At 48.7% G+C, this 22,213-nt stretch overlaps 1 protein-coding gene across 1 annotated transcript in view; it reads right to left on the bottom strand.

Moving 5' to 3' along the window:
* Window positions 1–17,149: 17,149 nt before the first annotated feature.
* CDHR3 (cadherin related family member 3) overlaps window positions 17,150–22,213 on the bottom strand; it is a 70,764-nt gene continuing 65,700 nt past the window's right edge. The window contains exons 16-18 of the mRNA XM_061198231.1: window positions 21,998–22,007; window positions 18,996–19,044; window positions 17,150–17,454 (exon numbers count right to left, since the gene is read on the bottom strand). Coding sequence (XP_061054214.1) covers window positions 17,150–17,454; window positions 18,996–19,044; window positions 21,998–22,007 — 364 coding nt within the window. The remainder of the gene's footprint in view (window positions 17,455–18,995; window positions 19,045–21,997; window positions 22,008–22,213) is intronic.

Raw genomic sequence — 22,213 nt, forward strand, 5'->3', positions numbered from 1 at the left:
CAAGCTCAGGTTGGCCTGAAGACAGGGCCATCCACCTTATTCAGTGAGAAATGCCGGTTATTGCAAAGGCTTCAGAAAGATCCCAGCAACCCTGCAGAATTGTCCATTTCCGGGAGACTTTGAGAGTCATAAAGCAGGCAGTGATGGGCTGGGTGTTGAGATCGAGCAGGGCTGGGCTCTTAGAAGGGACAGATGAGGAGGACTGTCCCAGGAGCTCGGCAGAAGCTGCCACAGCCCTTTCCCTTGTGCAGTCACCGCTTACAGAAGTTCCTTCCCAGAGCTCCTTGGAGGGCCCTGCCCTTCCCTTGCTTTGTGCCTCTAGGCTTGGTGGTGGCATTTAAGTGCTGCTCATTGTCACTGGGCCTTTGTGTTTCTAAGTGCGATGGAAGCAGCTCTTTGGAGTGACTAGATACCTTATTCAGGTGTCCTGCCACGTGGTCCTATCTGAATTCCTCCCCTCAGGAACCAGATATGAGGCAATTCCATAACATCACACAGCATGGGTTAAGGAAACCGGGGTGGGGGTGGGGGTGGGGGAACTCACAAGGCCAAAGGAGAGCCCCAAGACACAGACGGACATGCGTTCCCCATCCTGTCATCATTCCTGGGGTCAGGGTGAGTGGGCCCACAGGGTAGGTTTTCATGTCTCTGGAGGACCCTTCCCCAGGTGGCTGGAGGAACACACAGGCTACTGGGCTCCAGGCAAAGGAGATGTGCAGGCATTACCTGGGGTGTTGCAATGCTCCCTGGGCACCGATGGGGGCAGGGGAGAAAGCCTTGGTCTGCAGGAACATGAGCTTGGGTGCAGCCCCTCCTGCAGGGAGAGGGGACCTGGTCCCAGCTAGCTGACCATCCCAGTGATGCAGAGAGAGCTTCCAGGGACCCATTCTGATGCTCCTGCCCTTTGCCCTGCGACCCTGGGGGCAGCTGCCTGCTCATTAGCATTCAGATGGGCCTCTGGCACAGCCCACTGGACACCAGCCCACTGTCTGAGACCCTCCATGTGCAAAGAGGGTCTGTGTTGTTCAGGATTTTGGAAAGTCTTGCATGTGCGCTAGTGGTCTCAGCCGTGACTGTGTCGTTCACACCAAGAGCTGAAACCCTGTGACTGGAAGCCTCTGCATGTGAACTTGGAGTAGACCCGGAGAAGGCAGGACAGGAGACAGAGCAGACTTGCCCTTGCTGCTCTCAGAGTCAGAGGTTTGGTTGAGATGTTTTGTTCTGTGTTGTTCCATCATTTTATTTTCGTGAGGTGAAACGAACATCTGGTACACAGATCTTCATACATTTTAAATGCCTCTCCCAGCCTCCGTGCTGCTGTGACCCCGCCCCGCTCCTTCCCCGCATGTTCATTTGAATATGAACTTAATGGGCGCTAAATAAGTCATCGGAGTTGCTGTTTTTCCTGCGGTTGAGCGGATGCTTCTGAGGAAATGTGCTTGTATGGGTAACCTCACCCCCTCCGCCCAGACAGACCACAGACTCGGCCAGCCTCTGGTGCCCTGGAGGAGAGTGCCCGCAGCTGCCTCTCTGGGGGAATTGAAAGTGTAAGTGGCACCCAGCCCCCTCCGTGAAGTTTCCTCCTCCCTCCCGTCCTCCCCGCTCCATTCCTCTCTGTGCTGAGGACTCCGGGGTCCTTCAGTGAGAAAGCGACAGCCCCTGACCTCGAGTGGCACCTACCAGTCCAGTGCTGGGAAAATAGTCTGTGCTCAGCAACTTTGATGGATTAAAACCAGGGGTCAATCATTCAAGTTCCATCCTAAGTTCCAGCACTTTAGGGGATTCTGGGAAAAGCAGGACAGGCCAAGGAATGCTCCCTGAGCCCGGGTTGACTCATCTTCATGTTGAAGAATTCTTGCCTGAGGTCTGACATTCCCAATCTGGGACTTGTAAAGACTCACAGAAACTCCTTAGGGCAGCTGAAAGCTGGAGCAGTCACCCAGGCTGGCTTTGTCCCCTCTCCTCCACCAAGGACTATTGCTGAAGCTGTGCTAATGACAGGGACCTGGGCTCAGGCACAAAGCAGCCTAAATCTCAGCCTGGGCTTTCAGGGAGGCTGTCTTCCCAGCCAAGCAAGGGCTCCCTGGCCTCAGGTGCAGCTTGGTGTGGGAGAGGGACAGAGGTCCCAGGCAGTGGGTCTGGCCCTGCTCCTATTAGCTCAGTCACCTAGCCCTCTCTGGACTTTCCTCTCCTTATCTGCATGGCAAAGGGGTTGAAGAAGCTGACCTCAAAGCTATTTGCAGGTTTAAGACTCCATGGGGAGTTTTCTCTCCTCTAAACTCTGCCTAACCCACAGGATTGTTCTGCGACTGGCACGAGGTGCATGAAAGCTCCTGGAAACTGAAAAGCACTGGGCACACCAGCCCTTCTAGTGAAGATGAGTCTGTGAGCCCTGCTTGGTCCAGGAATCCTCCCAGATACTGTTCTTTTTTTTTTTTTTTAAATATTTATTTATTTATTTGGTTGTGCCAGGTCTTAGCTGTGGCAGGCGGGCTCCTTAGTTGCGGCTCGCGGGCTCCTTAGTTGCAGCACCTGGGCTCCTTAGTTGAGGCATGCACGTGGGATCTAGTTCCCTGACCACATAAGTCTGCCCCGGAATCAAACCTGGGCCCCTTGCATTGGGAGCGCAGAGTCTTATCCACTGCGCCACCAGGGAAGTCCCTCAGATACTGTTCTTAATGGATTTGCCAGCCTCTTAGATCAGCGATTTAACAAAAGCCTGGCTGAGCCCGGGTCAGGTTTCTCGGAGCCAGGACTTGAGGGCCTGTCCGGTGGAGCCACTTTTTTAGAGCCATGTGACCTTCACAGACCAGGAGGTTGGCAGGGGCGGGGGCTTCTCACCCACGCCCATCCTCTGACCTGAAGTACAGGCCCAGTGACATCTAGCAGCAATATGCCTAAAAGGACATCTAGCACCGAAGAGTGGTGGGTCACTCACGCCCATCAGTGCTTAACACACTTTCCATGCAGTGAGAGGCCCCAGTCCAGACTTTCAGGTTCCATGTCAGCTGTAGCCTTGGCCGTCTTCTCTGGAACCAGTGACATTGCCCCCAGAGAGGCAGGAGGAACAGAGCTGGGAGGAGGACCCCATATGCCCGCTATGATGTTTCTGTCACCTTCACCTGGAAGGGCTCCAAAGTGCAGGCAGCCCCAGCAGGTTTCTAGGGGAAAGTTCTGATGGGTCCCCAGGAAATCCCACCTAGCTGGAAAAAAACAGTGGGTGTTTACCGCTTACATGTACATGATCTCATTTAACATACACACTTCACCATGGGGCAGACTTATGTCATCATCATCCCCATTTTACACGGTAGGAAACAAAGCACAAAGATGTTAAATAACTTACTCAAGGTCACAAATATTTGACCCCAAGTGTATTTAATATCAGAGTCCACATCCTTAACCACTAAGCCACATCTCCTCCAGAGCAGGAACAGGTCACCTTGGTTTGTCCACGTAGGCTAGAGACCATTTTTTGTCTTGAGACACTGTCTGGCAGCAAAAGTCCAAAGAGTCCTCAGGAGGTGAATTAAATATATAAACCTGAACAAAGGTCCCACAACTTTGGAGAAATTAGCTACTGAGTTTTGAGAAGTTTTATCTTTAGGATTCTAGTCGCCTTCAAATACAAAAGAGAATTAGACTTTACTGATGGCATTCTAGACCTTGAAGGAGTCAGCCCAGGGGGAGAGGGTGCATCCCCAGTTTAACATCCTGGCCCAACCAGGGTCAGTGCCAGACCGGGGGAAACTCCAAGTTGAAGTGTGGGCTTCTGGTACAGCCCACCCTCCTCACCAGATTCCTTCCCACTGCCAACCCTGGTGGTTATGGTTATTTTACTAAGAGGGGAGGCATCCTAGTATCTTTCAATTCACTGAAAAATCACACAATGAGTTAATGGTAGAGCTTCCAACACCCCTTGTGTGTGGCTGGCCTGAGGCAGGCCTCCCAGGTATGAACTTCTTGTTATGTTGAAAGTACTTTGGCTTAAAGCTGGAGGTTCTGGAGTTGACCTTAGAGGGTTGATGCAATACCACAGAATAAACTAGGAACAAGCTGGATGCCAGCATGTGGATATTCACAGCCCTCTCCCAGTGACAGGGGAAATAGGCTCTCATTGGGCTTAGGGAAAGCAGTTGAGAATGTTCACGCCTCTAAAGGCAGTTGACCCACAGTGAGGGTGGCAGCTGGGTACTCTGTGTCAGGGAAAAGTGGTGTTTTTTGTTTGGTTGGTTTTTATTTTTTAATTTTTGGCTGCGCTGGGGGTCTTTGTTGCTGCATGCGAACTTTCTCTAGTTGCTGCGAGCGGGGACTACTCTTCGCTGTGGTGCGCGGGCTTCTCATTGCGGTGGATTCTCTTGTTGCAGAGCACGGGCTCTAGGCGCGTGGGCTCAGTAGTTGTGGTTCACGGGCTTAGTTGCTCCGTGGCATGTGGGATCTTCCTGGACCAGGGATCTAACTCGTGTTCCCTGCATTGGCAGGCGGATTCTTAACCACTGCGCCACCAGGGAAGCCCGAAAAGTGGTGTTTAAATCCATGCTGTCCCCTCAGAGTCCCTCAAAGAACATAAACCCAGTTAATCCTTTGGCTTATAGGAAAATAAAAACTGACAACTTTCAGAGACATCCAGTAAGTGTGACGCAGGAAGAATGGAGGTATTGAACCTGAAGCCAGCTCTTCACAATTATTATTAGCATCCCCATCCCTAACTTCATCACGATTTTATTCTGTTATTTATAGGACAGGAGCAGGTACCAGACACATGGAACATGGAAGCTATCAAACACCCCATTTCTGACTAAGAAAACTGCCCTAGTCATAGCTCACAAGGAGAGAAGCGTCCCTAAGCTGGCTCATCCAGACTTTGCTGTGTTTTGACCACGTGACCTGCACCCTCCTTTGGCCACTGATTGGACAGAGGCGGATGCCTTGCCCAGGACCTCCATGTATACATGGACTGACTGGTATTGTCTGATGTGGTCCAGCTCAATCAACCCTGCCCAAATGAGATCAATCAGATTATATCTTTCTCTCTTTGGGAATTGATTTTAGAAATAAAGAGAAGATGAGCCAGCTGGTAGCAGGACAAGAATCATGAAGATACACTTAGAAGAGGGGCGTGAAGATTGCAGTCACTGAGTCACACTGATGCTGGAGCTCCTGGACCAGTGGTTCTGAACCCAAATACCTGTGCACACGGGCTGTGCACACCCTCACAGGTGGGTACCATATTGTGTTCAAGCTGGAGGATGTACCTTTTGTTGTAACTGAGGATATATGTTGTTACAACAGTGTTCCTCAGACAGAATGTTGAGAGGAGTGCTTCATGTAGAATGGGAGAATCCCAGACGGGCACATTGGATGGCAGAGGTAGAGTATAATGACAAGCATGTACAAAGGAACCACGTGTTTCCTAGGATGTGTGCAAACTTGGTCTCGTGAGTACAGAAGAGAGCACAATTGGGGCCATAACAGTTATCCTCAAATGAAAACACAGGCTTGAAGAGTAATCAAGTGAATGATATGATAAGTGGGGATGTAATTTAATCCATTTGAAGCCTTGCCAAAAATTCTAGTATTTGAACGTGCACTATGGTATTAGTCAGGACCCTTTTGGTTTTAAGTGACAGAGACTGAACTCAAATTAACTTACGAAGGAATTGGATGGCTCACGTAATTGAAAAATCTAAGGATGGAATTGACTTCGGTCCTGGATGGATCCAAATGTGCAGTATCATCGGGAATTATTACCTCTCTCTTACTCTTGCTTTCCTCCAGTTGGCTTTATTCTTTGGTCGGCAGCAACTCCCACACTTGACATGGTGGCAGACACTGGCTGTATGTTTCATGCTTACCTCCTCCCAGCTGAGCAGCCTCAGCAGAAAAAGAGTAATTCCCTAGGGGTACAGCGCAAGTCCCACGGATAGCTCTCATTGGTCCACCTTGGGACGTGTATCCATCCCTGAACCAATCACTGAGGCTAGGGAAAAGCAGCAATCTGATTGGCCTGGCCTGGGTCATGTGCTCGGCTTTGGATCTAGGGCATGATGTCAGTACCACCAGAAGACAAGGCTTAAATTAACAATAGAAAAATGGTTGTAACTGGAGGCATGTTGAATAGGCAGTCACAACAGATATCCACCTCAGCCCCAAACAAAATAGTTGAGTACAACCTCTCTGAGGTAGTGATCCTTGAACTTGCTGACATGAACCTCCTATAGCTGCCTTGAATGTGGAATGACTTTCTGATTCCGATGTCCATGAAACCTAACTATAATTTCATGGTGGGTTTATCAATCTGGGTTCTTATTTACAAACAACAAAACACTCTACTTTGTTTAAACAGGAATGTGTAAGAGGATATTAGTGGCTCACAGAATCTCTGGCAGAGTTAGAGAAGGGGGCTTGAGGCTCTGTAGCCATAAACAATACTCATATCCCCACTGGTCCAGTCACGGGCTTGATCCCACTGCCTTTGGCTCATGTTACTGGGAGTATCTCTGCCGCTGCTGCCTCTGGGGGCTCTACAGGCCTGGCCCCCATCACCAAGATGCAATCCCATGCAGCAGCTGCTTCCTTGCTTTTCACGCTTCTGTACAAGTTTCACATTGCTGCATCCAACTGGCAGAGCCTAGGTCACATGTCTGTGTCCTAGCTGCAGAGTTGGTCTGGGAAACTGAGTTCTGATCTCCACCCTGGTGAGGTAATGACCCTAACATGGCCTGTTTTCCTAATTTAGGAAGGCTATTCAAATGATGCTGGGCTGGCACCAATATGACCCCCATCCATGCCACCACACTTCAAATAGTCAGGTCTTCTGCATCTTCTGGGTTCTGGAGAGATCAAGCAATGGGGCCAATGCTCTTTATTTCCACAAGCGGCTTCCCAGTAAATCTGAGTTTCTCTGATCTTTGCAACCAATGGAACCCAGTTAATGCAGGTAATTTGGCCAATGTAATTTAGATAAAATTTAGCTTGGGGGTAGTGTTTCCTTCCCAGTAAAACTGGATTGCAGAAGCTCATGGTTTCTTCTTCAACAGGAAAGCCTTCAGTGGGTCTCTTGACAGTCCCTTTAAATATGGCCTTAAGGAGCCCTCCCAGGAGTGCCAACCCACAAACATTTAATAGGTCTTTTTACAGAGCTCTACAAGTGCCACCCTGGGCTACTGTTTAACCACAGACCATCCCCAGCCATTGACAGGAAGCTGAGTTGCCAAGGTCTGATAAATTCCCCTCGGAGTCTGGAATCCTATAGCAGCGCTTCCCAGGATATTGGATTATCTGGCCTCTCTCCCCTGCCCCGCCACTGCCCAATCAGCAGCTGAAGTCATTCAATTAGGAGATAGTTTTTGAGTATTAACCATGTCCCAGGCCTTGTACTAACTCTGGACATACTCTGCCCCCAGGGAGCCCTCAGACAAGTAAATTAGCCAAAGCTTAAATGGAGCGAGGGGAGGCAAGGAAGGGGACGAAATGTTCAAGCGCCATTACCCAGGAAAGAGATGCATAGTTTTCATTTTTAAGCAGACTTATTGATCAGGGTGATGATGGAAGCTAAGGTCTTTGACCTAATGTAGAAGCATAGTCATTATATTTTCTCAATACGTAATCTAACAAAGAAATGTCTGGGATTGGTCAATTCATTTGTGTAAAAGTCTTCTAAAGGTATCACCACTAAATACATTCAGTTAGATTTAACACATGAAAAGAATAAAACTAGAAGAAATAACGACCACTTCAGAAAATCTAGCCGCCGCAGTCTGTCGGATATACATAACTGGCTATAGTAGGAAGTCCAGTCTTTGACCAGTGCCCCCGCCATCCCTGGGAATTCCCCTTAGAATACTGACCTATTACACAGAGCAAAATATGGCCTTTGGCAGCTAGGGAAAAGAAGACACTTCTGCTCTAGATCCCAGATAACACTCTTCACCAGACCACAGGCCTCATCGTTTCCACGATGGCGGCAGGTGCCCACAGAGACCACTAGGTGTCGCTGTGAACCTGCAAGAGCCTGGCCTCATGCTGTGGGCACACTTCAGCTGGGTCTGTTTTCAATCAACACATTGTCAGTTTTTCTCCCCGAGGCCCCAGGGGTGTGCTAGGAATTTTTATTTCTTGAGAAATCCTGTGATTCAGCTGCCCTTTGTTGGTCCTGCAGGAGAGAATGAAGGCTGTTCTTGCTCTACCAGCTCCCCAGGCAGGGGGCTCCCAGGCAAGGGTCTTCAGGCCACCAGCCACCTCCCTCTGCTCTCCGCTCTCCATTGCTTGCTTCAGCCCTGTTGTCCTCCTCCCTTTTTGCCTTTCACTTCCCTTTTTATCTTTCTCACCCGGTGCTCAGTGACACTAATGAGCCCCTGGCTGCTCCATGGGAAGGGGCCCCATCCTGGAAGACTCGTCCAAGCCCTGGTGAATTTCAAGGCACCCAAACCAGCTCCAGCATAAACTAGCTTGTAAATTCTGTCCACACGTTCCCCTTCTGATTCTACGCCCAGCCTTGCCCCTTCTTCTAAAGCAGCCCCAAGTTTAAGGCAGTGTTGGGGTGGGAGCATGAAGGGGCTTAGAAGCCACACCTGCTTTCAGACTCCACCTCCCTCTGCCACTTACTAGCTGTGAGACCTTTGGGAGGTAAATCACCCTTTCTGAGCCTCAGTTCTTCATAGGTAAATTAGAGAGTACCTCCAAATGCATTATATTAAATAAAACTATAAATACAAAGGACCCCACAAGATCTTGCACATTACAAGCGTTCTATAAATGCAAAATTTGATTTTAATTATTATTACACGGACACATCACACACTCAACCAAACAAAGGCATAGAATTTGGGACCCTCATTCTCTGGAACGTGTGGCAAGATGGTGTGTTAAGGGAACAAAATCTGGGGGTATTTATTCAGAGATGCCAAGCCCCACAGCTGATTCTAATCCTCTGTTCTTAAGTCAACAGTGATAAAGTTGTTCTGAGCCCAGCTGGGAGCTGTCTTCATCACTAGCCATAGCTTGCTTGGCCAAATGCCCTAATCACTGTCCAGGGGTCTTCTGGGAAAAGGCTACTCGTGGGTGGAGTCGGCCACTCACTCCCTCCTCCAGAAAGTTTGGTAGGGCCCTCCAGGTTTCTAGCAACCACATTGCTGTTGTGGGTTTTTGTGGGTGGCCACAAGGCGGAATCCTGACCATGGGTGCCCTGCGGCTGCTCTCTGCAGGGTCTGCGGCCACATACCCTGAAAAGCTTGGGGAAAGGTGGAAAGAAGGAGGACCAGTTTATTGGAGGCATTTCTGGACCACTCAGAGGAAGCCAGATGGCAAAAAGAGCCCCTGCTGGCCAACATGTGTAACTGCAGCCCCTTCCCCTTGGGGAGGAGGGGGCTGTTTCTGAGTGACCCAGACCTTGATTTAACGTCTTTGGAAGGCACTTGAATACTCATAGCCAAGATGAGACTGCTTCTGTTGAGCAGCAGACAGGTGGGGAATGTGTGCAGAACTGAGAAAAGAATAGACTGTGTCTTTCACACAGCCCAAAGCCGCATGCTCTGAGCTTGCAGGGCTGCAGGAGGCCGGCGGCTATTTCAGATCCCAGCTCAAGCCAGGCAGGAGAGGATGCTCTCAGAGCCTGTCTGCTGGTCCAGAAGCTGGTATTGATGCTGCATGTGTGAGGGTTTGATTTTTGCAGCCATGAGTAGCCTTGGGCTTTCAGGGAAGAGATACGCGGTCAGAGGATCCGTCTGAGGGTTCAGTCATCCTCTGACCGAGTATTTCTTCCCTGAAAGCTCCCCCAGAACACAAATCAAAGGCCATAACTGAGCCCTTTGGCATAAGCTCCAATGAGACAGACCCAGTTTGGTGTCCCGGCTCTGTGACCTCTGGGCAAGTTCCCTTATCTCTCCACCCCTCAGCTTTCTCATCTGTAAAATGCAGCTAACTGGACCATCCTCAAAAGAGTACTGTGAGGATTTGGAGACTGTGTAGCTAGTGTGCCCAGCATATGTTAGACACACAGTTGCAATCCTGAGGTTTGTAGAGACCTATCTGCAGACCACTCAGGTGCAGAGGAAGCTCAGTGAGGTCGACCAGCACTCCAGACCACAGGCAGCCTCCTTATGCCAGAGCCTGACACGGTCTGGGAAGGGCTGACACCACCACAACCTGGGCTGAGGGCACCTCTTGTCTGTTTAAAAAGTTTGTGAAAGACTGGTGGAATGTAAAATGGTGCAGCCACTTTGAAAAACAGTTTGCAGTTTCTTAAAAAGATAAATATAGAAATATCATATGACCCAGCTGTTCCACTCCTAGGTATATACCCATGAGAAATTACATGTGTCTACACAAGAACTTGTACACTAACGTTCACTGCGCAGTATTCATAATAGCCAAAAGGTAGAAATAACCCAAATATCCATCAACCAGTGAGTAGATAAATAAAATGTGGTATACTCATGCAGTAGAACATTATTCAGCCATAAAAAGGAATAAAGTACTGATATCTGCTACAACATAGATAATTCTTGAAAACATGCTAAGTGAAATAAGCCAGATACAAAAGGACAAATACGCTACAATTCTATTTATATGAAATATCCATAGAGACAGACAGTAGATTAGTGGGTGCTAGGGCTTGGGGATGGGGAATGACTACTAATGGGTATGGGGCTTATTGGGGTGGTAATAAAAGTGTTTTAGAGTTAGATAGTAGTGATGGTTGCGCAGCTCTGTGAATATATTTGAAAACCACTGAATTTAGTGGTATGTGAATTAAATCACAATACCAATAAAAGTGTTACCAAAAAAAAAAAAAAGACCAGCTGGAGGGTGTTCTGACTGTGGACGTGCAAATGAGAAGGGCAGTGCAGGGAGAGGAGCTCTTGTGAGCCTCACCTATAAATCAGATTAACCAGCTTCCCTCCCTCAGCTGTGCCTGGATCTGCAGGGGCTACAGCAGCCGCAGATTGTTTCTGAACACTGCAAGATTCCCAGGGCTTCTGAGTACGCTGGGGCCCCAGATGGGCAGCGGGATGCTCTCGTCCAAGCACTGGGCCTGCCTAACCTAGCAGGCACCACCCAGAAGAGTGCAAAGTTCTCGTAAGCATGCTTTACTTTGGTCTTAAGACTTGCAAGGATCATGTTCTCCCAACCCAAAATCAGGACTGATAATTATGGTTCGTACTCATGGGAACAGGAGGCGATATCATTTTAAGTAGCGACTGTCTCCAAAAATCTGATCATAAGGCTCCAGTTTTCTAGGACACACTTGCCTCCCTGTTTCCCTCTTAACAGACTGGTTTCCTAAGAACTTAGACTCTCTTGGAAGTCACAGGCCACAGTTTTTTCATACAACTCAGGTCTCCTGGTGTAAGGCTTTTAATCAGAACTGTACTTTTTCAGACTGAGAGCTAATGTAATTCATGGCACGGATGAATGAGGTACCTGCGACCTTTTCCACAGCAGGGCACAGAGTCCAGAAAGAGAAAACACCGTCGAGGCCTATTTGCTCTGCTTCCATGAAGCCTGTTTGGAATCTTGACAGGATTCAGTTCAATGTGGCAGAAACACTAAGGGCTTCTCTCCCCCAACACACCACACACACACACACACACACACTCACCACCATGCCGGATAGCAACAGCAACAGATTTCACAGACTAGGCAGGGGGCAGTTGCATTCAGGAAGCACTGTTTGGTGTTGTGTGAAATCTGGAAGCTTCCACTGAGGGAGTGGCTAGACCCTGCTGGGGCACCTTTATCTAATATGGGAGTAGGCCCAGGAGAACTCAGGGCTTCTTTTGCAGCTGGGACACTCCTTCCAAAAGGTCCTGTAAGGTTTCCATGTGCCCACCACCCTGGACCAAGCCACCGCCATCTCATACCTGGATTAGTCCAATAGCCACCTCATTGGTCTCGCTGCTTCCACCCCTGCTCCCTGCCTTCCTGAAATCTAGTCTCAAATCAGCACTCAGAGAGACATGCTTTCAAAACAGAAAATACGTTGCTCCCCAAACCCTGCAATGTCTCCTCATCACACTCAGAGTAAAAGCCAGTCTTTACAGCGGTTCACAGAGCCCTACACGATGAGCATACCCTCCTCCTCCGCCTCACCATTCACGCCCCGCAGGCCACATGTCCCCACCGCCACCCCCAAATACACACCTACTTCCCCACACGCACCTGTGCGAAGGAATCTCCTCCGGGCCTCATGTTCATCACTCTGCGCCTCCAACTAATCCTCAACTTGGCCTTGCCTTTGAGCCCTCTGCCTGGGGGCTCTTCCCTGTTACCTGCATGTCTCTTTCCCCACTTCTGCTGCTTGACTCTCACCTCACCATGGGCCTTCCTTGACCACCTGTTTGAAGAGGCCATCCCCACCCTCCATAACGCTGACCCTGTTCATTGTTCTCAATAGCATTTACCACCATTAAAATATCATATACATGCATATAATATATATATATGTATATACCTACGATATATGCATACATATGAGATATACATATATATGCTATATATACACGTATATGTATAATCTGTTTATCTATCATTCCTGTGGAAATAAACAAAGACCCACCATATGGGAAAAGCAAAGGGTATTTATTTTTCTCTTACTAAAGCAAGTGAGTCAGCCACCATCACTCCCATTTTGTCAGAGACTCAAAGGCGGGCAGAGGAGTGGGAGACCTTTGTCGTGGAACAAAGGGAAGGCTCAGGGGTGCTCTGATTGGAGGCTGTTGGCCTGGGGAAGCTGTAGGTGGGCTCACTGGAGGCGGTCCATCCTATGGTGTATATTTAGTTTTCTCTGGCTGGTCCTAAGTTAGAAGCGGGGATAAAAATTAGGGAAGCTGTCTGTTACTAATCGAGTCCTGGCCATTTGGGGCTGATTGTTACAGAAGTTATTGTTTAGCTTCCTGGATTGTTACTAGAAACAGCCATTCAGCTTCCTGCAAGTTTGACTTAGGCAGGCTGGCTTCCCGGGCTGTTTATTGTAGATAAGGGGGTTGGTTTCCTGGGCAGGTTGCTGCAGGTTGTAGGTCCAAGTTCTATTTTTATATATGGTCCAGCCATTGTCCGTTTGTATGTTCAGTCTTTGGTCCTTCAGTAGGATGTAAACACTAAGAACATTGTTTTATTTACTGCTATCTCCCCAGAGCCTAGAACAGTGCCTGGGACCTAGTCGGCACTCAGTAATTTTTTGTTGTTGATCATCATAATGTTCGTGTAGATCTAGTTAGAAAAGTTGTGACTCTGCTACATAACTTGGTTTGGAAACCAACTGCCAGCTTGCTTAACTCAATCCAGTTCTGCAAATGTTTTTTGAGCGCTTGCTACACCCCCAGGAGGCTCTGTATGGGCTGTGGTTATTCACCCCAGGAGACATAGGACAAGCACTGGCTGAAAATTGATTGACAACCAGGATTCTGAATGCTTTAGCCTTTGCTCAACATTTCTCTCCTCTCCCACTTTGGACGCATAGCTAGCTTTAAGAACCCTTCAGCGTCCAGGTCTTCCCTCACACTTTTAGAGACCGCTGGGGCTCCATCTGCTTTTTCCCACACCCACTACCTACGAAACTCATTTACTTCTCATGCAGTGCCTGGGGGGTGGCTGTTGTCTTTTCAAAGAGCTGGTTACCTTCTCAGTGGGATTATTCCTTAGAGCAGGAGCCACATCTCACCCCCAATACAGGTGACACATAGTAGGGTCTCGGTGATCTGAGTCTCCCCCCGATTCTCCATCCCATCCTATGTCTGACCTTTTCCCTGGGCTCCAGATCAAAGGTCTCACTGGCCTCAGGATACTCCCATCCTCCACACAAGGAAGTCACACCTGCTCAGAGATGCCATCCGGAGGTTATAAGCCATACGCCGGTCAGATAACCCAAGGCCGGGGCCCCTCCTTGGGCATCTCAACTATTTTCTTTCCTTCTTCTTTTTTTTTTTTTGGCCCCGCTGTGCACATGCAGGATCTTAGTTCCCTGACCAGGGATCGAGCCTGTGGCCCCTACAGTGGAAGTGCGGAGTCCTAACCACTGGTCCGCCAGGGAAGTGCCCTCAACTATTTTCTGATAAAGGCTCCCCATTAAGTTTTAAACAATATTTAAGTAGTTCTGAAATATCTTCTTCCAGAAAGGAAATTCCAGACTTGGGTTAATTTATCTTTCAGATAGAACACTCAGGGAACCAAGAAACAGAGGCCAGGATGGAAGTGGAAATAGCATCTTTGGGGATGTGTATCAGCAGGCCGCCTTCAGCTGCAGCAGACAGAATGTAAGCTCCTCCAGGGCAGCGTCCTGGGGCTGCTGTGTTTACTAATGAGTCAGCACCTGGCACACAGTAGTCACTCCATAAATATTTGCTGAATGAATGGGAGGTACAAACACACTAGTTTGAAATGAGAAATGCCATGTTTCAATAGCCATCATTTTCTAGATTCACTCACTTGGTTGCTTTAATTTTCTCGGCCATTACAAAACACATTACATAAAAAGGCAAACGACAGATCTACAGACGCGAGCAAGGGCTCTAAGGAGCGAAAGCATCATTGCCCAGTTTCTGCTCATGAGCCACACATGCTTTTAACACAGGCAGACAGCAATGCGGACCTGGCTTCCTGCTGAGCACAGGGAAAGCTCAAACTTAAGAATTCACCACGGGGTTCCACATCCCTCAACAGTGGACCCCTCCGTGGCCTGATCCCTGAACATCTTTGCTTTAATTTTTAATGACTCAACATCAGGCAAGTCAACATTAGCTACAATAAATTCATACATGATTAAGGCCTTGGGAGAGAAATGTAAGAAAACTTTTACAAGGTCCCCAATGGTCCCTGGCTTGATTTTATTCAGATAATTTATTTTTGAAACCTGGTAAATGTTAGAAACCAAATGGCCTCAGCCCTGGACCTGAGATTTCTGATTTCCCCTGATCAAATAGTCAAATATGCAAAAAGAAAAGGTGGTTTCGAAGCTTCCTGGTACCACTCCTGACCCATGTCTTGGGTTCCTCGAGGTTCACATCTTGGGGCTCAGAAGATAATCAGCTCTTCCTGCCCATCACCAGGGAAAGAACTGACTCTTCAAACAGACCCCAGCCTTCGGGAAGTCCCTCCCTGTGCCTAACTTAAATCTCTTCTTCTGGCCGAGAAGCATGATCCCCTCCTGCCCTGTCATCACCAGAGGAGGGATAACAGCTGCTCACCGCCCTCCTTTTAATCATCCTTAATGGGCTCATAAACAGTTATCAGGCACCCCCTTCAGCCTTCTCAGAGCCTCATTTTACTTGCATTGAGGCTGAGAGCTTCTGAGGAAGGTCTTTTACCCGGGGCTCCACAGACTTGCAGAGTCTTAAATGGGTAATCAGCCACTTCACCCACTTAAACCTCCACAAATGAGCAGCTCTGCCTTCTTTGCAAAATTTAAACTTATTCAAGGGAGTTCCCTGGCAACCAAGCCTTGTTAATAAATCGCTCCTGCTCTAGGCCAGGACAGGGCATTTTAAAAATGTTTCTTTTTCTTGAGAAGTCACACCGACGCACGGGCACACAATAAACGGGCAGCTCCTCCCTCCGAAGTTCTGCATTTGCAGGATGGATCCTGCCTGCCCTCTACAGGCCATCCTGGGCCTGGAGAGTTCTCATCTGGCTCTCCAACTGGGAAACTGGGTGCTGCTCCAGTAGACTCTCATCTGGTCCTTTCCTCTGGTTACTGGACTAGGGGCCCAGCAGCTGGGGAGCAGGACGTGGAGCGAAGGTGAGGATTGCTTGGCCTTCACCAGGCACGCACTGAAAATTTCCACTTCCTGTTGCGTTGCAGAGAGATTTATTTTCAGGTCACTGCTTGTGGCCACAGGTGAAAGTCCCAGCTGTATGAATGGCTAGAGCTTCCCACTGTGTCTCTGCTCTGAGTCCTGTGGTTCCCCCCTCCACCAATCACAGAAGGTAGGGAAGGAGCCGGGCAGGTAGGTTGTAGGGCTGGTGTTGTTTTAGCTTTGAGAAAAACAGTGACTTTAGTTCAAGAGGAATTTTCACCAGGATGGCTAAAATGAAAAGGACCGACAACACCAAGTGTTATCAAGGGGGTAAAGCAGTCAGAACTCTCCATCGTTGGAAGCATAAGTTGGAGCCACCAACTTCAGAATTCTCAGCAGATTCCAGCAATGGCTCTTGCAATCCCACTCCTAGGAATAGGCTCAGAAGAAACGCGTGTTTATGCTATGGAAAGACATGTACAAGGAAGTGCACAGTGCTATACCTTATAATAGTAAAAAACTTGGAGCAGCTACCCAAGTGTGGAATGGATAAATGACATGTGGTAGATTCCCTCAGTGGGATAAGAGACACAGTGAAGAGCCCTGCATGACTGGTTCACAGTACAACTGGGTGAATCTCACAGACATGGTGCTGAGCCAAAGGAGCCAGATACAAAAGAACTGGGGAGCTCTTTTTCCATTTATAGGAAATTTCAAAAAGGCAAAAGTAATCCGTGACAATAAAGACCCGAATATTGGTTGCATTGGGGAAGAGTCTACCTAGTACTGAGCTGAATGCCTTCGATCTGTGCGCTTTATTGCATTATCAGTTTTACCTTAATGAAAAAGAATTAAAGGTATCTAGTGTGTTTTCTTCTTCCCAGGTGAACAACTCATTATTCATCCTTTTTTTCCCACTGCTCTGCCTCTTTTGAAAAAGATTAGACGTGACTTACAATGGTATACGGTGTTGAACTGTATTTATAAGTGAAGAAATCTGGGTGATGCTAAAATAAAGGCAGGAAAATAAGGTGAAACCAGGTGGGAGGGTAATCCTCAGAATTTAGGCAGGAGGTCTCGTGCACTTCCTAGGGGCGAACGGAACAGAGCTTCCTAGAGGTCAATGTGAAGAAGAAACACAAGTCCACACCCACCAGTTAGCAGTCCAGCTGATCAGAGGTACTGAGGCCAGGGCAAAATCTCTCCTGGGCTGTCTCAGAAAAAGGCAACTCTGAGATCAAACCCCTTTCTGTTCATTTTAAAGTCTGTCAAACATTCCACCTGGGACCCTGGATCCTCCACATTTTCAGCCCTCTACCCCCACCCTGCCCTCGAGGAATGTAGGGTGAGGCAGCGTCCCAGACAGTCAAGCTCCCTCCCTGTGCTGTGCTGTGGGCCAGGCAGCCAGACACCGTTCACTTTTCTGGGTGCGGTTTGGGGGACCCCCCACGCGTAAGGGCTGAGTTTCTGTTCTTTGGGGTGCTTGGCTTGCCGTCCTGGTTCCTGGACCACGGGCCTGTATTCTTGGCCTGTGCTTTGTCGCTCAGCCCATCTCCTTCCTTGTGGGTGCTCCTTGGTGGCCCGGTCCCTTCCCCAGTGACAGGTCTTCTTGGAGCAGCTCCCTGAGGGCTGGACTCCTTCCATTTTGGCATTTGGATTAAGGGATCTTTCCACTTTCTGGCTCCAGTTTTTGTGTTGAATTCATATATTGCCCCAGTAACTAGGGAAAAAAATTACACCACCAGTGTATAAACAAAAGAATCCAAATGCTTCTCTGCTCCCCCATCTCCACCCTGCTCTCTTCTCACCCCCAGGGAAAGATGAAGCAGCTAGAAAGATTGAAAGCAGGCTTGTGAAGAACACAAACAATCTTCACCAGCCTGCCCTTTCCACGAGCTGAGCTGTGTGGCTCTGACCACACAGGTAGCAAATCTCACGCTTCTGTGGAAAGAAAGGTTTAGGAGAGTCTCAAGGTCACCTCAATGGCATGATGAGAGGCCACAGAAGTCTTGAACTCAACGTGAGCTTCAGATAAGTTAGGTTCAGTTTCTCATGGGGTGACCCATTACGTTCTGATTTGTTTGTTTAAAAAGATCCCCTGAATCCCTGATATAAACCTGAATTCACCAAGGAAGGAGGAAAAGACTTTGATTTTTATCTATGTTATGTTAGCAGAGATTTGCAGACACAGACACACAAATCTGGCCCCAGTTGAGATGATGCAAGGGAGCCATTTTTATTGTGTCGGAGCCTGCAGATGCTAACTGATGTTTGTTCACATTAGTCCAGTTGGCTCATCTCTTCCTTTTTCCTTCTCGCAAACACACAGACGCGGAACAGCCTCGGTCCTCCCTGGCTTTTGCCCCAGAAGATCTAGTTTCCGGCGTGCCCCTGCTCCTGCTGTTTCCCTACAGCATGAGTGGCCTCTCAGGCAGAGGATCCCACCAGCACTTATGCTAATGTGGGCACATTATGGTGACAAGTACCTAATAATAGAGGGAAATTTAATTCCAGCAGCAGCAGCAGCCTGTCCTGGAGGGGAGCCATCCTCCCTCTGAGGAGGACCAAGCGGAGCCGTTCGCATGTGAGGGTGGCAGGGAGCCAACGCACTTGCCTCCCGAATTTGGTTTCCTTCCCTTTATTCACGTCTATAATTGAGCCTTTGTAAGTGAAGGGATGTGTGTAAAGGAGCTAAATTTGGAGCTGATTTCATGGGGGTGATGAGAGCTCTGGAGGCCAGCTTTACCTTATGTTCATCTTGCTGTCCAAGAAGGAATTCTTGGCCCTGATCGAGGAAAAAAAGAAGCCAAGCTTGCCATTTCTCCATATCTCCCGTTACCAATAGGATGGTGTTTAGAAGCATTCAGAAAGGATGAGGCAGCGGCGGGGTGGGGGGGGTGGGGGAGGTTGAGTCCCAGTGAGCAGAAGACACAGTGGGTTATTGAATTCACCAGTTCCCTGAACTGGCCTGTGATTCAGGGAGGGAGGCTGGACAGGGGCGTGGTCCTTGAGTGGGACCCTTTAGGTGGAAACCTGCTGAGGCCTCACACGTGATCACGTGCTTGAGCGTCTACAAGTCAGCTCTGTTTTGAGCTGATCTCACGTTGCGGTGCCGCCTAGAAGGATCAGCACTGTGTAGGCCCGACAACCAAACGCATTGACAGACTGAGTGAAGAGCAGGACGTGGGATATGGTCCTCCGTGACTCCACCAGCCTGGAATATGAACAATGCCCTTATGGGCGACACTGCCACCTAATTACCTGGGTCTGCGGCTTCTCCATCAAAGACAGTGTTCATCTGGATTGTTTCCTAAGGAAAAGAAAGAGACGGCTTCAAGCACAGCCCTGCACTCCTCCCCCCAGGAGAGGCTGTTCTTCCTTACAGCCCAGGTTGCTTACCCAGGGCCTTCCTGACATTTATTTATTCAATAGGCACTGTGCTAGATGCTCGGGACACATCGGTGAACAAGGCAGGGCTGGTTACCGCCCGCCCAAAGCTTGCAATCAAGCAGGAGCCATTGACAAAGAGGCACTGCAATTTACTGTGATAAAGACTATGATGGGGGAATATAGGATGCTATGGGGGCATGGGGGAATGGGGGTGGGAAGAGGACATTTAATCCAGACTTGGGGGGTAGGAAGGCATCCTGAGTAAACGCTATCTAAGCTGCACAGAAGGAAGAGCAGAAATGCCACGCAGCACCGGCCAAGATCGACATCACCTACGCGGGATCTGCCAGGCAGATGTTACGTGCAGGGCAGGCACAGATGAGTCAGCCTAGGCCAATGCAACGTTGCATCTGGGCCCGGCCTGCCTCACCTAAGCCTGGTGTTCCACACCTTATTCTTTCCCCTGACCTGTACTCTGTGCCGCCCTCCAGGACCTGACCTCTGCCCCGTGGAAACGCCCCCTTCCCTCACACGGTGCCCTCCAATGATGCTGTTCTTCAGCACACTCACGAGGATGGTGTTTGGAGTTTAATGGGCCTTTGACCCCCGTTTTCATCACATAAGCCGTTACCTACTCACTTGCCCACAGCTCCCCTCTGTGAAACCAGAAGGAATGGAGATTGTACAGCTTTCATCCATTTGATCAACTCAGAAGCTGCACTTTTTACGGCCAGGGGGATTGATTTATTTAATCGATGAATTTAACTATACATATGTCTAAGTCTCTGAGTGGCATCATCAAGGGTGCTTGCCTTAGGCAATAATAAGACCCAGGAGACAGGAGATCACCCCTTCCTCCTGTTTGCAGACCAGTGCTTATAAGCGCTTAGGGGACTGGCCTGAAGCGATACTTCCTCCTCGCCCTGCCTGTCATTTCCCAAATTCATGGATCTTAGATCATAACAAAGTCCTATTATTAGGGGTTAGGGGAGACCTGGGAGGGGGTCACCTTCAAGTTCCGTCACTTCCAGTGGGTGGATCAGGTTCAGTGAAAGAAAAATCAGGAGGTCACGTGAGGAGGTAACTCCCCAGCTGTCCTGTGACACTTTGCATTTACATGACTCTTCATAATGTTCCCAGTATTTCCCCACCTGTTAGGGCAGCTGTTCTCACTCCCATTCCACAGGTGAGGAATCTAAAGCTTAAAGAGGCCGAGGGAGTCCCTGAGGTCAAGGTCATATGGCCGAGAGGGCAGAGCCGGCCTCAGCTTCCCACCGTGCTCTTTTTCTATCACTTTTCCCTCCAGGTGTGGAGAAGCAAAGCAAAAGTAAATCCCATTGAAGGCTGAAGCACCAGTTCTGGTCTTTAAGCTCCTCTCCCCTAACTCACTCTCCTGGAGAACTAGTGTAGATAATAAACACCACTGTTCAATATTTATGAAATCCAGTTCTTCTGCAAATATAGCAGCAGACAGGTTCAGTGGAGGGAACAAATTCTATCAGGAGCTCGTCACACAGCAGTCTGCTCCAGTGGCCAGATACAAGCATCTCCCTGAATGATAAACACCCCCGTGGGACTGTGGCAAGGCGGCTGGGGGGAGACCAGAGCCCCCTCCCCAACCCGGCGCCCCGGGGCCAGTCAGCCTCACCGCCGCCGCCTCTCTCTTTGTGTTCTTCATTTCTGCAGGAAAGAGGACAGACAGAAGTTAAGCTTCTTGGACACTAAATTGACCTTAAAATTTTACCCCTACAATGAGATCTCTCTTAAACAGGATTTGAGCTTAGTATTGCAGGCATAGCAAAGAATTTTCTGTCTCTAGACATGTTTGTTTACTTCCTTCCACCTTCTCAGAAACACAAACACACACGCATAATACACAATTAAAAATTTTTAATTCTTTTTCCAGCTTATTGTCATTACTGGAAACTAGCTTTTAAATGGCTTTATAGGTAAAAAACAAAGAGGGGGTTGCTACCTTTATTTGTCATCTGAGGAGTCTTTGCATCCATTCCTTATACCCTTTTTACAAAGTAACTAGGATGGGAGATGGTTTGTGAAAAATCTCATTTATTAAAATTATCTCATTCGATATGATCAATAACCACTGTCATTAAATTTCTAACCCTGCTGAGATATCCCTTGTGCATGTCAGATGCACACACCTATGGCTGGAGTGATTAGAGTAATCATTTTTCAAAAACAATCTTTCCAGTTCTTTGTCCTGTCTCTCCCCATAGCTTGGAGTCTCCCTGAGGCCACAGCTTTGGAGACAGTGGTGACATCTCCTCAGATGGGCCTTGCTCAATTCACCAACGCCCTGAAATCACTCAGCTCTCCTAGCCCATCTGACTGCACCCAGCCCCCATTTCTAACTACCCTAACTTAAGTAACATGTGAGAATGATCAAATCCATCACAATCTGAGAATAAAGTATCATTTGTTCTTTAAAAAGAGGCATCTGTCTAATACAGAGCACTAGCTGTCCTCAGGAGGGGTCACCCCCTCCGTGTGTAGCAGCAAGTAGATTCTGTGTTTAACCCACAGAGAATTCTCCATTCCTGACCCACTTGGTGGGGAACAGACCTTTAGGTGCTGATGTCGAGCTGATTGGAGGTGACTCAGTAAGGAACAGGCAGGACCGAATGAGATCCAAGAGGGCCAACGGCCCCATGCACCCTGCCCTGCCCTCCCCTTCCTCCAACTACATCCGACCTCTGTTTCGTTCCATCCACAGATGATGTGGCGGAAAACCCACCAACACAGGACTGTGCCCTGGTTCTCCACCGAGTTGGAACCCTTTTATGTAGTACAACAGAGCAAGCGAAAAACAATAATAGCAACAAACAAAGGTAATCGGCACCGTACATACCTACTTTCTTCACCCTGTATGGGGGGAGAAGGGATGAACAAGAATTAACCTGAGAGCATTCTGCACTGGTACACACGTGACAACATGGGGGCCTTCGGGCAACTGTGCTCCCCAGGATTCAGGGGTCGATTGAAAGAGGGACCAGGGCAGGGGACTAAAATGCAGAATGGGCTCCCAGCCCTGCTCCATCACTGCTGGGTTGGGACTAAGGAGGTTTGGG

Source organism: Eubalaena glacialis, chromosome 8, assembly GCF_028564815.1.
Source record: "Eubalaena glacialis isolate mEubGla1 chromosome 8, mEubGla1.1.hap2.+ XY, whole genome shotgun sequence".
In the NCBI taxonomy this organism is placed as follows: domain Eukaryota; kingdom Metazoa; phylum Chordata; class Mammalia; order Artiodactyla; family Balaenidae; genus Eubalaena; species Eubalaena glacialis.